General features: G+C 43.4%; 1 protein-coding gene across 2 annotated transcripts; it reads left to right on the forward strand.

Annotated features, from left to right (window-relative positions):
• The first annotated feature begins 423 nt into the window (after positions 1-423).
• LOC147886359 (protein OSB1, mitochondrial-like) lies at positions 424-21,389 on the forward strand. Of its 2 annotated transcripts, none has more exons than XM_087395540.1 (7): positions 424-905; positions 2,364-2,502; positions 3,089-3,155; positions 3,242-3,330; positions 15,707-15,842; positions 19,510-19,604; positions 20,729-21,389. In XM_087395540.1, exons 1-7 carry the CDS (start codon positions 487-489, stop codon positions 20,948-20,950), a joined length of 1,167 nt encoding a protein of 388 aa, XP_087251666.1. In that variant the 5' UTR covers positions 424-486; the 3' UTR covers positions 20,951-21,389. The 2 variants fall into 2 exon arrangements, with proteins under 2 accessions (XP_087251666.1, XP_087251667.1); XM_087395541.1 differs by having other exon boundaries at positions 19,516-19,604.
• The last annotated feature ends 226 nt before the right edge of the window (positions 21,390-21,615 follow it).

The raw sequence follows: 21,615 nt of genomic DNA on the forward strand, positions 1-21,615 counted from the left end.
TGAAATAGATTTGCATAAGGGTGGTCTAATGTGTAAGCATGTGTGAATTAGCCTTGTATAGACATATGATCCAAAGATGTTGACATTGTATACATCAATTTTTTGTCAATGATGATCGTAATTTCTCTCTCTCTCTCACACACACACACATTTTTTTTTTGGTGAAACTAAGAACATTATATTATGAAACAACCATTTTACAACAGGGCAGTGCTTTAGAAAAGAGCCAATGCCTTATCCATCAGACACAATCTCTCTCTCTCTCTCACACACACACACACACACACACACACACACACACACACACACACACACGCACACAGGTACGCACACATGGACTCACGCACATGTGCACAAAGAGTCACCCACATGTGAGGAGAGTGTCTTCTAAAATAGAACTAGGTAGCAGTCTACCACCCGATATAAAGGAGCGAGTTCTTCACATTTGTGTTCGTGTGTGAAGTTTTTCAAATCAAACGAATTGTCATGCTCCGAGCTATGGCTATGGCTGCCTCAGGGGTTGCTTCCCGCCATCTCCTCACTTGCAAAACCTCCCTCTGCTCTTCCTCACCCCTCCCCAAATCCTTCGTTTCCTTCCAATCGTTCGCCCCCCCCTTCCAATCCCGTCCTGCCGTCGCCATGCTCTCCTCTTCCCGTCCTTCCTCCGCTTTCGATGATGATTCTTTGTTTGGCCCAGCTGAGCCCTCCATCGATCTCCCCGACCGCGGTTTCAAGCGCCCCGAGGTTGTCGAATGGCAAAAAGAACTTTCCAATAGTGTTAACCTTATCGGCTCCGTGGGGCGCGATGTAGAGATAAAGTACCTTGACACGGGCAAAGTTTCGGCTTCTTCTGCGCTCAAAGTACTTAAATATTCGCCTACGCAAACCAACAGAGAGGAGATGTGGTATCCCCGCTGAAACTGTGTTGTAAAGTAACATTCATAGCGGAAGGGGTTCCGAAAGGCTGTTTGTTTCTTTGTTGTTATGTGCAACATGTATAATACTTTAGGTAATGGGATATTTTGGCTACCTATATCTGTTGGTGACAGTTATTAAGAGGTGCCATTTAGCATTTGTTATTTGCAAAGACTAGAAGCAGAGCACAGTACTAGCCATAGTAAACTGACAGTTGACATACAGCATACATGTATCATGCCTTTAAGTAGGTCGGATGAGAATTTGATATAAGATTACCGACTATTGATCACCTACACCTCTTCCCTATTTAGAACAGGAATTCCTAATTTCTTACAGACGTTTGATCTTTTTATGTCACGACTTTATAGCATCACGTCTTTTTCCCTTCCTAAACATGAAATTGCTCTTATCAGATTCAATTTTTTATCGGAGTGACGTGCTAATGTACGTCAATATGTTTTGTCCATGCATGGTAGACTGGACGCTGTGCATTGCCATATTTTGGAGAGCTAGCTGACAGGTGTTGATTAAGACATAGCCGGTTGGTGGAGCTTGTGTAGAGGAGGCAGCAGGTCCATACTTACCTACTAGAACCTCTTGTTGGGTATAATCCAATGCTTTGTAATTCACATAAGAAGACATTGAGAACACAAAAAAAGAAGATGACTGCGACGAAAGAAAATGAGCGTTTGTTTACTACTAAAGGGAAATAGCTATCATGGATTTCAACATCCCGCTTATGGCTTACCTCTCGTTCAACGCACATGGGTTACCAGTCAAACTGAGGCATGCCATTTCACTGCTTTGGAGCATTTGGTACACCTGGAATCACAGCAGATTGCAAGCTCGGAAAGGTTGAGCATATTCAACGGCAGGCTTATATTAATTGTACTGATACAATCTGTTCGTATCCTGAGTCCTTGTAGTCGGTGCTTCTCCCTTCCTTTAGCAGGTGGAAGGGGTTAGAGCGACAGTTACTATAACAGGCTAATTGGAAACTGACACTCATTGTTATTATCCATAGTTTCCAGTTTAGCAGAATCAGCTCCACCTCAGGACATAGATCCCTCAGCAGCTTTGGCAAGACGCACCATGTGAGTGAGGCATTATCTGATACCAAGCTACACAATTATGGTAAATAAAGTAAAGGCAAATGCTTGCTCTTCCCCAGCCACGGTCACTTATTTTGTTTTCCTCTTATGTCTTCCCAAGCTTGAAAGGCCACTTTCCCAGGAAAATGCTGTAAAGCCCACTGTCCCATAATTTTTTAGATTTCAGGAATATGATGGAGCTTTGCTAATATCAATGTGCTTGTTAAACACTGATGCTGGTTGTTTTTTGGGGGCTATTTGTAAAGCGTGCATTCTATTTTAAGGATAGTGGATGCTTAACAATAATTTACTATTGATTGAGCGTGAAGCTTACTTCGGCATTGTTTGTTGCAGGTTCTTCTTGGAGTTTTGGAATGAGTTGGCTGAAATAGCTGCAGCACACCTGAAGAAAGACGATCGTATCTTTGTGTCAGGCTTAGTGAATGTGATAAATTACATAGGCAAGGATGGTTTGCAGAAGACATTGTGCAAGGTTAATCTCATAAAAAGTGCATCAAGAGGCAATTTTAGTTATTTAATTATAGGCAAATGATTTGGACTGGGGTATCCTGTGTTGAAATGTAAGCACATTGAGTTTTTGGAGACTGAATAAATGCTTAATTTTTATAAGAGGAGTGCCATACAGTGTTGAAGCGCTTGATTTTCTTTGTTTTTGGGTGAGTTTTCTTCTCTGCCTGAAAGCTACTTATGGGAGTGCTTCTGTATCAGTCAACTTGTAGATATGTGGCAGATTGTCATGTATCAAGAGGAATGTGATTTGTATCAGAGGTCATTGTTGTCTATTCTGTCTGAATTAATCCTTCATTTAAGTGTAAGCAACTCGGTTTTTGGAGACCATTGTCAAATTGTGTTGAAGTGCTTGAATGTCTATTTGTTTTTGGGGGATTTTTATTTCCTCTACTTATAGAAGTGCTTAGTGTATCGGTCAACTTGTAGGCACATGGCAAATATCATTAAAATCTATTGTTTATTGTTTCTAGAATGAAATACATGTCACCTTCATCTAAATTGCTTCCACATTGTCGAGAGGGATTGAATCCTTGCCTTTGTTCTGGCAGGTCATAGTTAGAGACCTGAAGTATGTTAAGACAGATCATCATCTTTTTCAGGAGGGGAGTTTTGTTGGTAAGGCTATTTTGATTGACATGCTTTTCCGTCTCATCATTTATTATCTTTATCGCTCAATTTTGATTCTCTGTCTTATAACGCAGGTCCCCATACTTCTAAGGTCAGCTTAGAAGACCAATGGAAAGATTATTTCAACAATCCTTCGGAGTGGTGGGACAACAGATTCGACAAGGTCAGTTTTTTGAGTTTTTTGTGCTCTTTAGCCACTTCGCACATGCACACATGTATTTTAATAATGCTTGGTTTTGAACACAATGATATTCTTAGAACTTTGAACAGAAACAATAAATTTTAGGTGAGTCTAAATGAATATTGTGATTTTCTTTAACAAGTAGAGGAATACAACAAGTAATTGCTAATAGCAATATTTGAAAATATATTGGAGAAGTGAAGAATGGTGTAGGATTACTGATAAGTGCAATAATAATCAAGGAATAGTCCTAGCTTGAACACTAGAATGAAGAAATATCTCAAGTTAGACTTTTTAAATTTAACCCAAACTGAAATCAGTGGTTAGGTCTTAAAGTGTACTGTCTAATGTGCATGTGAGCAATTAGTGTATTTTGAACCTCACTCAAAGATTTAATCAATTTTAGATTTAAAGTCATCGTTGGTCGATACTTTTTTTTGGAGATTCTGGCGATCATTTTAGCGTGGCATATTTGGAGGTCTAGATGCACAAAGGCTTTGGAGGCTTCTAGATTAACCCTCACACACATTGGCTAGTATTTGGAAAAAAACTATACACACCTTGATGACCATTTGGGTGAGCATGCAGGGGTCTTCCTAGTCAGCTTTTGCAAGGAGAACTGTTTTCCTTAGGGGGTGGAGTGGATCCCAAATTTTCTTGGAATCCATTGGTGACATGACCACGATCGCTCCTGGAAATGTGGACTTGCACACAAGCATAAACCAACGATCATAGAACCACGAAGAGAGGCACAGACATGCTCACCACCCAACCATGATGCTCACGGGTCCAGGAACCGTAGAATTTGAGCATCCCCCGAGCCACAGGCTGGGCTACTGGCACGAACATTTGCATCCAACCAGTCCACAACCCTCCTAGCATCCCATACCACCAGAAGGCGCCCATAGGGCCTCAAGACTGCGTTGGGAATTTGGGCTACGTTAGAAAGCAGGTGCGCGTCCGCAACACGATCTAGGATCCAGACCAACAAGGAAGAGCTAAACCTGCTCTCTCACATGCACCCCTGCGCACTTGGCTGCAAAGTGACACAGTGTCTACATCGACAAGTGCGTAATAGTTCCCTAATAGGAGATTTTGTTGTATGATGTGACCTACGTAAGTCAATCTTTCAGCCTTAGGTCAAGTCAAAAGATCAGTTCTTGTTCACTGGTACCCATTGGAGAACAATAGTTTAGTGTTTCCATCTTAGGTTTAGTGATAGGTCTAGGTCCAGCTTAGGATAGGAGCCCTTCTGGGCCCCCTCAAGGCTGGAACATATGAGAGGGAATGGGCTGGGGGCAGGCTGCTTATATAGGCTGCCCTGCACCCCATCCAAGGTGGGCTTTTATGGGGAAAAGGGCTGCAAAGCCAGCCCTAAACAGCCGACTAGAAGTCGGCCTGTTTAGGGCAGGTTAGCTCAGACCCAGCCCCCTATTTAAGGGGGAACCCCTTGCCTCCTTCCTGATTCAGTTCCCTCAGAACTTCAGCCTCCTACAGCTCCTCCTCAGCCCCCTCTGAACAGCCTGACACTCACCCCCAGTGGCCCTCTGACCAGCCTCAGCCTTTGGCATCAGCTCAGCCCTGTGGGAAGGTGTTCACGCACCTCCTCAGATGGGGAGTCCGGACAACGAACAGAGTAAGGTTTGTCTGTTTTTCAGTTATCTTTTACAGTTTTACACAGCTCACTCTCAGCTCTATATTTCAGTCATCTCTCAGCTCTCTTTTAAGATCTATCACTCCTAGATTTCATGCTCTCACTTACGCAGTAACCTTGTATTCTGGTGGACAGCACAAGCCTCTCCCTTGCCTTGCAGAAGTGTCCTACATCGTCAGTGTGGCTAGCATCAAGGTCTCGGTATTGGTTGGCATTGCCTCTTAGGTCTTTGGGTCTGCTCTACATGTGCATCGTGAGCTCTTCAAAAGCGCGTTTTCGTGCTCTCTTGAAGAGTGTTTTTTGCATTTCTCAGTTCTCCAAGTATAAAGCAAATTCTCCCTTGATTGGGGGACGGGGTCCTCAGTGGGTACAGGGACCCAATCGGTTGTCGACTACTCTCTCTCTACCCTCATCTTCTTTCTCTCTCTATGGTGGATTACGCTAATTCCTCGCTAAAGGTTTAAAGAAGGTCTTTTTGTGAATTACACGATCTGTTACGAGGACGTGAAATTATGGGACTTTTGATCTGCGACTCCTGTAATTTGCGCGATTGCCTTGAGTCTCTGGGGCGTGAGGGTCCAGCCATGGAGCGGGACTTGGGGAATTAAAATTCCCTAGTGGGCCCTTGGAAATAGTGAATGTGCACCCAGTTACTAGGCAATTAATTCCTAGGGCCAAAGTGTGCAACAAGAGGGCCAAAAGAGTGGTGTAATTAAAAATTGCTAATTTTAGCACGAGACTACAAAAAGAGCCTAGAGCTTTTATTTTGGGTGCAGTTGGCCAAATCAGTTCCAAAAGGAGCCAGATCATCAGTTGTGAGCTGCCAGGTGCTGCTAGAGCAAAATCGCATATATTACCAAGAGCTTCCGGAGACTGCCAGAGGAAATCGTCACTAGCTAAAACAAGTACTAGTGCATCCAGGGCCATCTAGAGGAAAACGCACTAGATCCAGAGCCTGTTGTAGATTGCGATTTCTGCCAGGGTGTCTTTTGCAAATTGCGATTCTATTTCTAGGTCCTTCGGGTTGTGCCATGTAATTGCGTCTTGTTCTGGTTCTGTTTCCAGGTGTTTCCAAGCTGCTACGGGAATTGCGATCTATTTTAGGAGTTTCGAGGTTGTCCAGGCTATCCCAAGGAAATTACAAATTGTTTCTAGGCTGTGCAGAGAAGATTGCGATTTGATTTTTGGAGGCTTCCGGGTTAAATAAATACCGCAAGGTGCGCCAACGTTTGGGGCCAATCGGTGTCCTTGTTTTTGAGTAGGAGCACTCTAGCTCCCCTATGATTTGTTATGTGGTGCATATTTACTTGTCAATTTACTATGTATGTCGTAATTAAGTGGATCCTACCACCCTTTACGTTGTTGAGGTTGGTTTCACGATCAGATCATCGTTGCATGCTTTGACTTGTGTGAACGAAAACTGAACCCCTTGAGCCCCTTATATAGGCTCTAGCCCAATGCTGTTAAAAATAGTTGGAACCCTAACTCGTCCGTTGCTCTTGCAACCCAACTTGAGAATCGTCTGCCTAGCCACTAGCCTCCACATGCTATCAAAGCTAGTCTTGTGCGCCTAAGCACACGTCAAATACAATCGGTGCACATGACATACTCCCCTTCCTCGAAGAACTTCAAAAGAAAGTTTGGAAACTCTCTTTGAAGGTTAGTCAATGTCTCCCATGTAGAGTCCTCCTCAACACGATCCTCCACCTAATCTTGTATTCCGTGGTTGTACGATCTCTAACTTGACGTTCACGAAAGCCAAGAATACTCTTGGGCTCGTGTGATAGAAGGGTTAAATCATGAACCTCAATAAGTTCCTAAGGAGTAACCACCTGATCCTCAGCACCCAGCATTTCTTTCAGTCTATTGACATGAAAGTCTGGATGAATCCTTACATTAGGAGGCAAATCTAGTTCATATGCAACTTGGCCATTTCTTTGGATAACCTTGAATGGACCACGGTATCTGGGGGATAACTTCCTAACCTGTCCAGTACTGAGACTCTTGGATTCTTTGGGAATATGCAAGTACACCATCATTCCAAGAGAGAAACCTGAGGCTTCCTTGACAAAGCATCGGCCACTACATTCTTTTTACCTTCCACATGCAAAAATCGACCTACAGAGGGTACGCACAGCCGAAGACTGATAGAATAACCCAAGAGCTCACACATTGTGTGTGTGGGAGTGGAATCACAAACTTCTTTACTTAATGTGCATCACATAGATGTGCAGAATCTTCAATGCTGCTCCTCAGTGGCTGCTCCAGAGAATGATTTGTGAGGGCCTAGAGGCCCTCTTTTTATAGGCCCAAAGGCCTGCTATAAAAACCGACCAGCCAGCATCATCCTGGCTGACGAGACTGGCCGACCAGTCTACTTGCTGGCCGACCTGGTTGGCTGGTCTAACCAGCCCTTTATAAGGGCCCTAGCCAGGCCCTTTTGGGCTGCTTCCAGGCGGCCTATTTGCTGCAGCTGTTTTGCCATCATCAGGCCCCAATCCTGCCCTGCACGTGTGCGCCTTTGCTGCTGCAGCACCCTGCCATGTGTCGCCTCTTCTTTTGGGTCCTTGCTGCTGTCCTCTGCTTCGCCTTATGCTCTTGCAGATCAGCCAGGTGCCCTCCTCTCTTCTTTTGATGTGAGGTGCTGCCTGTTTGGCAGCCCCCTCTCTTTCTTTTCTCTTGGGCACATGGCCTAGGTCTCCCTCCCCCACGCTCTCCTCATATGAGGGCTTACAGATGGGGAGGTTATCTTTCCAACACCATCTAGAAGTGAAATATGGATAAGAAATTGGCCCATGGCATATGCTTCTCATATAACTTCGTCTGAGTGAGGAAATATCTCAGAGACTGATGATTTGTCTGCACTGTCAAATCAGCCCCAAGCTCATAAATGCCCAGATGTCTTTCAACGTCCTGCAAAATTCTACTCTCGTAGGCCATTGCTCGTCCTTCCTGCATAATGACCGCTCCAAGGCCATTCTTTCCACATGCATCAGCTTGGATGTGAAAAGATTCCTGAAGATCTGGTAAGATCAACACTGGGTTTGTGGTAAGCTTTTCTTTTAACATGTCTAATGCTGCATTGCTCCCTTCTTCTGCACAACATAGCGTGGTGAAGCAATTTAGCAAAATGGCGTATAAATCACTTGTAGTACGAGCATAAGCCCAAACAGCTTCGTACTTCATGCAAATTCTTAAGCTGTGGCCAGTTGCAAATTGCTTCAATCTTCGTTGGATTCATGCACACTCCATCCTTAGAGATAATGTGTCCCAGAAAGTGAATCTTAGGCGCAAAGAATCCACTTTTCTTTGCATTTACTATGAGCTTATGCTTGCTGAGTTATGCACACACAATTGCTAGATGCTTCCTGCGCTCTGCTTCATCTTTTGAGTAAACAATCATATCATTGAAGAAAGTGCCCACAAAATCCCTATGCTCATGGAAGATTCTGTTCATTATCCGATTAAAAGTAAGCCCAAATGGCATAACTAAGAACTCATACAACCCAAAGCTGGTTCTGAAGGCTCTCTCGGGCACATCCTCTGGACAGATGCGTATCTGATGATACCCACTCTTGAGATATATGTGATTGAAAATGGCTGACCCTTCCAATCTATCCAAGATATCATCAATCCTTGGAATTGGAAATCTGTGTTTTATGGTTATCTTGTTGAGTGCACAATAATCAATGCACATTCTCCAAGAACCATCTCTTTTGCACCAAGAGAACCGGTGAATAGTAAGACACTTGGGGCATGATTTCTTCTTGTTGGGCTGCACTCACCCTATAAGGTGCTCTGTTTGGTGGATTACTGCCTGGTACTATATCAATTGCATGATCCTCAGGCCTCTCAGGTGGAAGTTCACCTGGCAATGAGTCAGAAAAACACTCTGCTCTTTATCTAGCTTAGAGATTACAAATTGTGGATATACCTTTGTAAGACTAGAGTAAGTCCAATCATACAAATTTAGATTTTTTGTTGTTCTAAAGATAAAAAATCTACATAGAAAAGGAAAGAGAAAATAAAAGAGAATATGAAAGAGAAGAAAAAAGAGGTAAACAAAAACTTTTAAGAAAAACAAAAGGAAGACATACTTAGCAAGCAAAGCAACACTTATGTCGTCATCAGTGCCCAAGCATAAGCAGCTATACTGGGTTTCTAAAGACCCGCAGAGTCATTCCCGGCAAAACATCACAGTCCTCAAGAGGCATTATATAAAATTCCTCGGTGTCCACAAAGCTGTGTATAGCTTTCCAATGATAGGGGTAACTGGAGTGCTAGACCTAGGACAAGCCAATCTTGCTTCACTCATAGGCCCCATCTCTTTTGCACAGATTCCAAGCTTGCCTGCCAATTCAGAAGAGATAAAATTTGAGACTAAGAAATTGTGGATCGTTAGACTTAATATCCTTCGCAGAAACTAAATATGTAGAAATATGATGTTTCATTATTGAGTAAATAGCTGAAGCAGATACAACAGGGACTGACTCTCCCTTAAGTATGACATTGGATACACGTGTCTTCCCTCTGTGCTCTAGAGTAATCTTCTGATTATATGTATCCACCAAAGCATGAACTCTGTGACACCGAGGCATACCTAGCAAAACATCATAGCTCTCTAGAGGCATAATATAAAATTCCTTACTGTCCACAAAGCTCTGATTGTGCAAGCGGATCTTTCCAATGATAGGGGTGACTGGAGTGCTAAACCCAAGGCAAGCCAAGGGGCCCAATCTCCTTCACACAGATTCCAAGTTTACCTGCCAACTCCAAAGAGAAGTTTGCACGAGCCCTTGTGTCAAACAAGATCAATGACATCTGATCTCTTACTTTGCCCCATGCCCTGCATAGCTCTGTAGCGTCTCCAATTGGCTCCTCACTGATAACGTTAGGCATTGATCTTGCAGAACGCTTAGGCTTCTTGTCTTTCTGCTCATCTCTATCATCCATTTTCCCTTTGAGCTTACGTTTTGGGCATTTTCGTGCCACGTGTCCCTCGTCCTTGCAGTGAAAGCATTTGTTGGCCTCCATCAGAGCTTTCGCTTTCTCACGTGACGGCAATTAGAGCCTGGCCTATCATGCTTCTTCGCTTTATTGAATGGAGCCTTTGGAAGCATTCCTTGGCTTCCTTGTCATGACAAGAGAAAATCACTAATCTGTGATTAGTAGACATTAAAACATTATTATATATTATACGCCAATGGTGTAACATGTATATGTATTTATGATGGACACTGACCGATTTGTTATGGCGGTGGATCATCTCAGTAGATAGGACTAGTCGAGCTGGAGCCACTGCTTCAGACGGCATCGAATTTGGACATGTGATACTTATTCTATTAATAAAAATGTGCACACAATGTGTCTAGGTCCTAGGGGCAATAGGAAGGGAAGGGTGCATTAAGGTGCATTGAATGGTAGATGCATGGGTCATAGGCTAAGGGTAGGTGTAAATGGGAAGATGGAAGTTGAGTGATCTCAAGGGACATTAATGAAAGGGTATCACCCTTTCATTGTGAATCTCACGTAGCATTCTTCATTCACCTTGCATTCATCGGCCATCTCACACACACACCTTGCATGTGGGTCAAAACAGAAACAAGTACTCTCATGAGGGCGCTCTTCCCCATTGGAAGGCCAATCGGCATTCAAATTTTGCATGCATTGCACACATTTGCATTCTTCAAAAGGCTGGTTCTTCACATTTGGTATGAGAGCTGTGACAATCCACGACCGGGACAGAAGAGTGTGTGGGACGGAGGTACAGACAACAAGTGCGAGCGTATGAGAAGGTTGCGTGGAAGAGAGTCGTAGAAGGAGGCGATGCGCAGAATGCGCGCAAGGTGCAGGCAAAGGGAGTAGCAAGAAGGCCACGCACAGGAAGTTGCGGGCGGAAGAAAGGGAGTAGCAGGAAGGCCACGTGCAAGGAGTTGCGGGCGAAAGAAAGGGCGTGGGAAGTAGGAGGCTTGCAGGGCCGTATGCGACACAATGTGGATACGGAAGTGCTCGAAAGCCTGCAAATCTGTGCGCAGAATAGGCCTTTGTCAAGCACCTGCGCGAAAATTTGTTTGTGAAACAGGCCTCTGCAAGGACTTTGTGCGAAATAGGGTTGTACATTTGCTGTAGGGTTGGAAGCCATGATTTTTCAAATTTGGAAGCCTTGAGGTAAGGACTTTCTTTGATTTTTGTGGTCTTTGGACGGAGAATGGGGTGTCCTAACGGGGTGCCCCTCCCCCCCCCCTTCTTGCGAATAGACCCTTAAAACCCTTAAACCGTGGGAAAAAGAGATCCCCCCCGTTCTCCCCAACGGAAAGTCGGATTGGAACAAGATTTTAAGGGAGTAATCCACCCATCAAGTACCCCCTATAACGGTATCTAGAGCTCCAATCCACTCAAAATAAGTAGCCCAAATGGAGTGGACCAGTTTACAGCAGAAATACAAGAAGAAAAGCTTAAAAGAGAAGGAAAAAGAGGTCATTTCAAGTGTTTTCTCGACACAAACGAAGTGGGAGTCGGATAAGTACCACCAACTCTAAAACACTTGACTTTTGCTGTAAAATAAACCCTTTTCTGAAATTACAGCAAGTCATTTTCTCTCTTGTATTACTAAAAGGAAAGAATGGAAGGGGAAGGGATATTTAATAATGAACTTGCCTTTTTTCCTCCACTACTAGAAGGAGATAGGGAGAGAACACCATCACCTCCTCCTGAAGAGGATGATGTAGATGAGAGTTTTACACATATTGAGTATGATAACCCACGTATAGAATTACCTTCATCTCTCTTTCAAGAATCTCTTGATAGGGAGTTTTCCTTTAGAAATGAAGGGAGAAATGAGTTTATCCAAGAGCAAGGCATTGAGTTTGTGCCTTTAACTTAAAATCCCGTACACATGCATTATAATCCAAGTGCAAGAGGGAGAGAGGAGTCCCCCGTTGATAAGCTGGTTTCTCCCCCTGTTGATAAGTTGGTTTCTCAGCTTAGTCATATGATTGAACAATCCATTATGACAAAATTAATGTCACATGCACCCCTGCACTCGGGTGCAAGGTGACACATTGGCTACATCGACAAGTGCATTATAGTTCCCAGATAGGAGATTTTGTCGTAGGCTGTGACCCCTTTGTGAGCCCTTGTCCAGTCAGGCACAAGCTACGTAGGTCAGTCTCTCAGCCTTAGGTGAAGTTAGTAGTCAGTTCTTGTTCACTAGTACCCACTGGAGAACAGTAGGTTAAGTGTTTCCATCTTATAGTTTAGGTCTTAGCCTAGGTTAGGAGTCCCTTTAGGATCCCCAAAGGTTGGACAGGTAAGCAGGGAAGGCAGCCTGCAAAGGCTGCCCAAAAACTACCCTAGCAAATGAGCTAGGGAGGGCTTTTTATAGGCTGGTTGTAGGCCAGCCAGTTTGTAAAACAGACTGAGTCGGTCTGTTTACAGACTGGGTTGGCTCATTCCAGCCCTATAAAAGGGCCCCTTGGCTGCCCTGTTTTCTCATTCAGTTGCTCCTGCCTTCAGTTCCCCTACAGCTCCACTTCAGCCTCTTGTGCAGCCCCTGAGATCCTCAGATCTGGCCCTGCTCTAGCCTCAGTCCCTCGGCCATCAGTTCAGCCTGATCTGAAGGTGACCACGCAGCACAACAGTTGGAGGTTTGGACCAGCAAACGGAGAGAGGCTTGGACACTGTTTCCTCAGCTATCTCAGCTCTCTTTTACAATTTACACAGCTCACTCTCAGCTCTATATTTCAGTCATCTCTGAGTTCTCTCATAGGATCTATCACTTCTAGTTTTCACTCTCTCACTCACGCAGTAACCTTGCATTCCGGTAGACAGCACAAGCCTCTTCCTTGCCTTGCAGAAGCGTCCTACATCGTAAGTGTGGACAGCATCAAGGTCTCGGTATTGGTCGGCGTTGCCTCTTAAGTCCTTGGGTCTGCTATACGTGTGCACAGTGAGCTCTTTAGAAGCGCATTCCGTGCTCTCTCGAAGAGTGTTCTTTGTATTTCTCAGTTCTCCAAGTATAAAGCAAATTCTCCCCTGATTGGGGGAGGGGGCCCTCAGTGGGTACAAGGACCCAATCGGTTGTCGACTCTACTGTCTCTCTACCCTCATCTCCTTTCTCTCTATGGTAAACAATGCTTATTCCTCGCTAAAGGTTTAAGTCTTGCTGTGAATTACACGATCAGATAACCGTTGCATGTTACAATTAGGGACTAAGAGAGTGCTGAATTTTGGGGATGACGATTTAAGTACCCCCTCAAAGAGAGCTAAATTCCAACCTCGAGAGAGAATAGAGTTGCCAAAGTATGATGGAGCAAGAGAGGCAGATAAAATCCTCAATTGGATTTGCCATTTTGAGCTATATTTTGCGCATTAAGATAAGACCGATCACGAGAAGCTTGCTCTTGCCACACTACATCTACAGAAGGATGCTTTGATGTGGTGGTCTTTATCACAAACGGGAAAAGAGCCTATTCTTCAATGGTCCAAATTTGTAGAGCAACTTAAGGCCACTTTCATGCCTTCGAGGCATGAAGAAGAATTGACCTTCCGTTGGAAAAGGTTCAGGCAATTCAAAAACGAGAGTAACGCTGAATTTATAGCTAGGTTCTGAAAACTCTCTTTAGAGTCACGTGAGAAGAGCGAGGATGATAGAAGGAAGAAGTATTTAGCAGCCCTAACCCTGAAAGTGAGGTATGAGGTTGAAATGTTCAACCTAACCACCTTGAAAGACCTCAGTAAATTGGTTGAGATTGCTGAGAGGAAATTGAATCCTCGTAAACCCTTCAACAAAGGAAATGAGAAAGCTATTGTACAAAATGTTAACAGCCACTCACGTCCTAGATGGATACCATGTAAGAAACATAAGCCAGGGCATCCATAGCATAAATGCCCTACTCTATTAGCCAAAATTGCCAAAACAAATAAAAGGCAAAGCATCCAAGCAGGAGGGTGAGGCTTCTTCCTCCTCATCCCAGGACTCTATGGTGAACATAGAACCAAGAGTAAATGCTATCCATTCAGCCAACACTGGTGTATGGATGCGTGAACTAAATAGAGAGTAGGCATATTCATTATAGAGTATAGACGGAAAAATTCGTGTAGAGCGTTTGATAGGAGGAATAGAGCTGAAATAGAAGAGTTGAAAAAAAAAGAGAGATTGAAGGTCTATAGTTCCTATAGACTAAGTAGGTCTCCATCACAAAATCATCTATAGCCAAGGTCTACCTAGTTCAATAACACATTTGGGTGAGAGAACATTGTTAAGGTGCATTGAATGGCAAATGCATGGGTCATAGGCTAAGGGTAGGTGTAAATGGGAAGATGGAACTTGAGTGATCTCGAGGGACATTAATGAAAGGGTATCACCCTTTCATTGTGAATCTCATGTAGCATTCTTCATTCACCTTGCATTCATCGGCCATCTCACACACACACCTTGCATGTGGAAACAATTACTCTCACGAGGACGCTCTTCCCCATTCTAGGCGGGGGAGGCAGCAAGCTAGGCGGAGAGGAGCAGTACGCCAGTCGGGGGAGACAGCAAGCTAGGTGGAGGGGAGCAGCAAGACTAGGCAATATTTAAGAGAGAGAGAGAGAGAGAGAGAGAGAGAGAGAGAGAGAGAGAGAGAGAGAGAGAAGAAGAAGAAGAAGAATATATTATCGTCCTCTGAAGACCAAAAATCGGCCTATGGGACCTGAAACAATACAAAACCTTACATACATAAAGACTCCTCCCTCAAAGGGGAGGGTAATAAGAGAAACAACCTTTATGTCTAGGTGAGTTTCTGTGCTTGAAAAGCTTAGATACAAATGTTCCTAAAGCTGAGGGTGACGCCTTATGTAGCAAATCAGCCAGTCTGTTATGTCCCTCAAGAAGAGAGCTGAACTTTTTCCTAATGTGTGCATAGTAAGGGCATATCATTACCATGTGTTCTTCTGTTTCTGGCATACCTTGGTCACATAATTGGCATATTCTGCTCTCTCTTGGCATGTCTTTCCATCCTCCTATTTCAATTTGCAGCTGGTGTGATCGGGTGCGAGGTGAAGCCAAAGCCCTCCGCTTATGCATTGCCATAGGTGTGCAAATGTACTTGTGCGTGGTTGACTCCTCTGCCGTATAAGTGGGCCAATATTGGGGGTTGATAAATGTGCAGTAGTACTCGAACTTATCTCTATTTTTATCTGTTTGCCATTTCCTGTGTAGTGCATTCAGCAGGTCACGATGAAAAGCATCTTCATCTACCTCCTCTGGTGAGTAGTTCAAGTACTCCTCTACCTCCCACTTCCTGAACCAATTTCTCAGATCTAGTGCCCATCCAGATGCCAAAATCTTGCTCTTGTTTGTCTTTTGGGGCTTTTGACTTTCTCCCCATGCCCTCTTTGGCAGCCTTTCAGCATCCATGCCTTTAACCTTTGTAATGTATCTGAGTACCTTCTTTAAAGCATGTAACTCTATGGGTAAGCATCCTGTCTCTAGAAGTAGCAGAGAGTAGAAGAGAGAGAGAGAGAGAGAGAGAGAGAGAGAGAGAGAGATTCATGAAATAGCTGTGTCGTGGTACAATTTTTTCGTTTTGTCCCTTTCAAGACACCTTCATTCTAGTCCCCTTAATACCTTTCTATAACTTTTTTTTTCAATATCAGGGTTTTAATGTTTAGTCAAATTTTTTTGCACATAAGCACTCATGCTCTCTTTCCTGTTTACAGAGAAATCCTAGAGCTCCAGATTTTAAGCACAAGACTACAGGGGATGCATTGTGGATTGAGAGTAAATCTACACCACCTTGGGTGGTGGGTCAAATTCTACAATTACATAAAAAAGGGGGGTCATCGGAGAAGGATGGTAAGCTGATGCTACGTGCTTGCTATTTTCCAATATGATAGCTTTGAAATTGAATTAGTAAAGTCGGACATTGATGCTGTCCCAATTTTGTTTCTATATGAGATTTTGGAGGAAATCCCTACTTTTCTGTTTCCTCCTTTTATTTTTTGGGTTTGGGGGGGGGGGGGATGGTGAGTTCGTTGTTTATAGTTGTTTGGATGCAAAGGAGTCTTATGAAAATTCAATCATGTGGTATTTTATTCCTATTACCATCCTCGTTTGCATATTAGAGTGAGAGAATATATTTATCTATAATTTTTGCCAATTTGATTAGTTATTCATTGTGCGAATCTCTTCAAATTTGTTTGCCTTTTGAAACCTAGGTCGTAGCTTATGCTTGGGTACTGATGAGAACATAAGCGTAGCTTTGCTTACTTAGTCATTTTACTTTACTCATTTACTCTTAATTATTGGATATATTCTACTCTTATGAAGGTTTTGTGTGTGTGTGTGTTCGCACGTGTGTAAAGTAGCAGCTCAAGCTTCCACTAGTTAAGATAATATTTTAGGTGTTTCAAAGCGTGACCCCAAGTGGCTAAAACCCTTGCCTCTCTTTGGGAGGTCTTGGGGCAAGTCTCATTGGATACCAAACATATGTTGCAAGTTACTTGGACACTTGTAGTCTGCCATGCCTAGCCCTATGCTCATTTTGCTAGCAATGAAGCATAAAATATATATGAATTTTTAGATGGTACCCTCTCTCTCTAGCTATAGGATTTCTTGTGCATGTCCAAGTGGCTCGTTACGTCTTGCATTGTAGCTAGGATTTTACAAGATCTTGTTATAAAACAGAGGTGGAGGTTGCTTGCTACAGCCAACACTTCCTATATCTGATACAAAAGGTTGTGTTCAGTGTGCCGCCATCTTGTGCTGCCTAGATTGGTCCTGTGACCACTCAAAACTATCATCTACCTCCTCCTGGCACCTTTCAATCCCTGTCAGCCTGCATTTCAATAGATAAGTCTATACACGTGTCTCAATAGATAGCCTAGCTAGGGTGCTCAAGGCTTCAAGTGCTCTCCAAAATTGAGGGAGATGCTTGCACTATTACCATTGCCTCCACACATAAATAACACACTCTTCTTCTATCCTCTGAGATCTGCACAATGGTTCTCATATGCCTTGCCACAAGTTCCTGTGGTAGTGTCCCCCACGCAATCACTTCTAACCCCACGATGCAGGCAAACACAGCTATTGTAATGTCTTGGGTCACCCACCCCAGCTCTTGGGTATTTACGTCCTTCCCAAGAAGCTTCTTCTTTACTTAGCCAAAGCTTTGCAAAGGGAGATTCTGATTTAGCATATCTGTGTGCTTCTAGATCTCTGATGTAACTTCGAAAGCTATGCAGAAAACAATGTAAATTTGCTATAGATTTGCCTCAAAATTTGAGTATAGCTGTTGAGAGGGAGTAGGATTGTATAGGGAAAGGTGCTTCTGCAGGATTTGTGTGGGAAACAACTTGAAGGAGAGTCTGTTGCAAAGGAGCTGCTGCAAAAGAAGAAGCATAATGCTGCTGCAAGACTGTAGTGGCAGTGGGTTGTGTGGGGGAGGAAGCTGCTGCTGAGCTGTGTGAAGAAGGGACACACAATTGATGATACACCACTCACGACTCCGGATGAGATCCGTGAGTGAAAAGAGAACCTACTTTGACCATTCATTGCCACAGGGTATGTACTAATTTATGATGTAGAATCAAGCCTCGTTGGTCTTGAGAGATCAGACACAGTCTGCAGATGTGCCACATGTCAGCATGGATCAGCCCACTGTTTTTGATCATGCACTTTTCTTGATAAGCCCTCAGCATGAGGCACATTTGATGGTAAGCCCTCAGCACGACCCATCTACATCACTGCAGAGAGACAACGGTTTGCAGAGTTGCGTGGAGAATGGGCTGCAGAGAAGGACTGTTGCAGAGGTGCGTGGGGAATGGGCTGTAGAGGACTGTTGTAGAGCTGCGTGGAGAACCGACTGCTGCAGGAGGAACTGCGAGCTGCTCAAGAAGAAGCTGCTGCCTGCTAGAGGAGCTGCTGCAGGAGGAGAGACTGCAGGAGAGTGCGCCAGAAAAAGGGGGAGAAAGTGTGTGCAAAGAAAGGGGGGGAAGGCTGCATTTTATGGATGCAAGAGGGGGTCAAAATCAAACGTGGGGAATTCTGTCCAAAATGGCGCAGAGGGCTGGCTCCCTTGGAAATTGGTGGGCTGCATGGGGACTTAAGTTCCTGCAGTGACAAATGGTGTCATGGGTCATGTATGACCCTCCATGTTCCCACAAGCTGCCATGTGTCCCATGCCACATGTCATGGGTGCCATATCAGCATGGCTTAAGCACCTTGTCCTGCCTCCCCACTCCTTTACCTTCTCTCTTCCTGTCATTCTCTCTTGCCCAAATGAGAATGGAGGCATGATCATTTGTTTATGAGTATTATAAGAAGCAAGTACAAGTACTCGTGAGCATTGCCCTTAGAGGGGGAGAGAGAGAGTTGATTTAGGAAGGGGGAAGGAAAGAGGGAGGAGAGAGAGAGATCACTTTTTTTCAAAAGTGTAAGTAGAGCACTGCCTGCAGGGCAGTGCTAATAATTAACCTACAAAAGATGGTAATTTTACACTTATGAATTATAAAATTGCACAAACATGCACATGGAAGCGGCCAAAGGAGCCCATGAATGGTTTCACGCAACATCATATGCTGAGTAATCATAATTACACAAGGATATGATGGGTCTTTGTAAGAGAATTTGCCAGATTTCTAAACATATTGGAAATAATTTCAATTACCATTTACAATATATATATTATTGGCTGATGATGATAATTTTCTATCGTAGATTGTTGGAGGGAAACATTTTGTATCCTGGTCTAGAGTGACTAATAAGTTGATTGCAGGTGTCGCAAAGTGCAGAAAAGACCATCGTCAAAATTAGGTATTTCATCAGGGTTGGGGATCGTTGGAATGAAAAATCCATTTCCTAGGCTAAAGACCCATGTAAATTTGATTTCATCCAAGGTTCCATAGCAATGGCTCCGAGCCTACTGGTATTTTCCATAGGGTTGGTTTAGCCACCCTATAGTCTAGGTGTAATGGTACGGGCATGGATATGACATGCCTGAGATTGCACCTGCTTCTTGGCTTGGAGTTAAGTATAGCTTATGCCCGGCAAATGTGAGGTGAGCTGCATGCTGAAGTGCACGAATTTTCATGTAATTTCAGGCATTTTTCTTGAAAAAGCATTCTAGCTGGGATATAAGTATTGGGTATAATTAGATGACTAAAGAGGTGGCACTATAAACCAAGTGTCAAAAACTAAATTTGCAAGTAAGTGGCCTGTAGCTCTGGAATACATTGTGTATCATGGCTACGTGACTTGTATCAGCAAGTCTGCTGTTTTCAAAGTGTGATGTATTTTCTGCTTGTCCATGTTACTGCTAATTGATTGTTACACTACACTTGTCACCACTTCAGTTGAGTATGTTCTGGGCATACGTACTTGTGGAATTTTTACAGGAATCTTTTTAAAGATTCTTTCTACACAGGCTATGGCTGATGTTGACTTTACTTCATTGCTTTTCTGTTACCAATCATCAGTGATTTGTGTGTGACGTTATCTTACACTTGCTCTGGATTGGTCTCAGGACCAGTATCTATGAAGGCAGCTGAAGGCCCTGAGAAATTATGGCAAGCTTATTTTGCAAGTCCATCTGAATGGTGGGACAACAGAGAGACGAAGGTTGGTTTCTTGTGCTTTTTGTAGAGTTTGTCACTTGGGTGAAGAATAGTTTATACATGTATGCTGAAAAAAGAAAGAAAAATCTAATTAACATTGCAGAAGATTAAAAAAGGTGTGAGAGAAACAAGCTTTAAAATGGAGCTCATGTAATATCCAGTTACTACGCCAATTGCCCCAATGTTTCCAGCATGTGCTTGCGCTCTACACTGATTGTGAGTGCCCAGAGTGTTACAGTGTCTATTTCTTCTAGGGCATGTTCTACGAACGAAAACATATACTATGGTCTTAGCCTTCTCATTGACCTTGTTTCCCAGGGGAGGAGGGGGAACCTTCGTAGACGGGGAGATGGCTTGCACAAAGGGGGAGCTTAGGAGCTGCAAAGGGCATTGGGTGGAAGGGGAGGGGAAGAGATGATGATGATTATCATCATCATCACGACACATATATTCTACGGGACCAAAAAAAGATTTACAAACCAAACATGTAGTGCAAAGCATCTCCTTCACCACCTAAAACAAAGTCTGCAAGTTTAGTCTTTTGAGCCCTATGCTGTAAGAAAACCAAGGATCTTAGACATCTAGGGTAAAGGGGCTAGTAAAGAGGCGGGTGCCTTTAAAATGTCAGTACCCTCCTCTATTTTCTCCTTGGAAAGAAGAGGCATGAAAAAGGCAAAATATTCTTAGGTGTCAAGCTCTTCTGAAAAGTTAAGATAGTCTAAATGTGGCACAATACTGGCCCACGAGTGCCTTTAGTATTGGGTGTGTAGGTTTTCCACCAAGTTAATATTTTTTTCCTCGTTTTTTTTGAAAAATTATATCCTCTCTATTTCCATTCGTGCGATGCCCTTACATTTTGAAAAACATAAAAAAAACTATAGGCACAGTCCCTTACACTATGAAAAAGATAGGGGTGCACAAGACTGGCCCCTTTACCCTATAGGCTGACAGTCTTTCAAGTTTCTCAGCCTTATGACTCTTTTTTATTCCATATCCTGGTCCCTGTGACTCCCGCTTTTTCAGCTGTTCTCGCACCGGGCCGTGGTGGGTGAGGAGAAGAGGGGGGAAGGGGGGGGATTTGAGTTTTACATTCAATAAGTTAACAAAGTCTCTGGTGTTCGTATGCAGAAAAATCCAAGGTATCCTGACTTTAAGCATAAAACAACTGGGGAAGCTTTGTGGATCAGTGGTCAATCATGTCCAGCTTGGGTGAAGTCGCAACTTGCAGCACTGGGTTCAAAAGTGCAAGCAGCAAGAGAAGAAGGAGATAAAGTTAACTGGTGGAATTCTTCAAGAGAGAGCGACAATTCTAGATCTAGCTTTCAGGAGGAAGACCTAGGGCTTTTTTAAAGGGTTTCCTCTTAATCGTATTGTTGTGCATTCTCATGTGTTTTGTATCTAAACCTGATGTAGGCTATCTTGTAAAAGTGTTTCTGTACAGTGTACTTGAATATTGGCATTTTAGTGGTTGTCAGAACAGAATATCTGGTTGAATAGCATTTGCTGCAGCTGATCAGTAGTGTTTTGCCCCAAAAATTTGCCATTAGAAAGTTTTGTAAGTGCATAGGCTAGCTAGCTAACCATGCTTGCATGAAGCAGGTGCAGAATTTTTATAATGAGAGTTCACACTAATGATATTTCCGTATTATCAATACATATTTTGGACTCTGCTTTGGGCAATCATGAGAAATAAAGCTATCTAGCGGAAGTTCCTGGAGCGAATTGGGGCACCCTATTTTACCCATGGGAACTTTACAAGTTTTACTATTATGTTCTATCTCATACCAACCCTTGCATTTTGATGTATTTTGTATTTTTACTGAGGATATTTGCCTACGCGTATAGTATGAACTAGTTTTATGCTGCTTTAGATGTGGAAAATGTTTTATTTTTCTCTCGATGGATGGCATTGGAATGCATTTTTATAATATCAGGTGTTGCCTAAATTCGTTCCATTGATGGGCGGCATTGGAATGTATTTTTATAATGATACCTACTTTGAACACCACCTTTAC

Source organism: Dipteris shenzhenensis, chromosome 24 (genome assembly GCF_047967505.1).
Source record: "Dipteris shenzhenensis isolate YYH24624 ecotype China chromosome 24, Dip_SZ_1.0, whole genome shotgun sequence".
NCBI lineage: Eukaryota > Viridiplantae > Streptophyta > Polypodiopsida > Gleicheniales > Dipteridaceae > Dipteris > Dipteris shenzhenensis.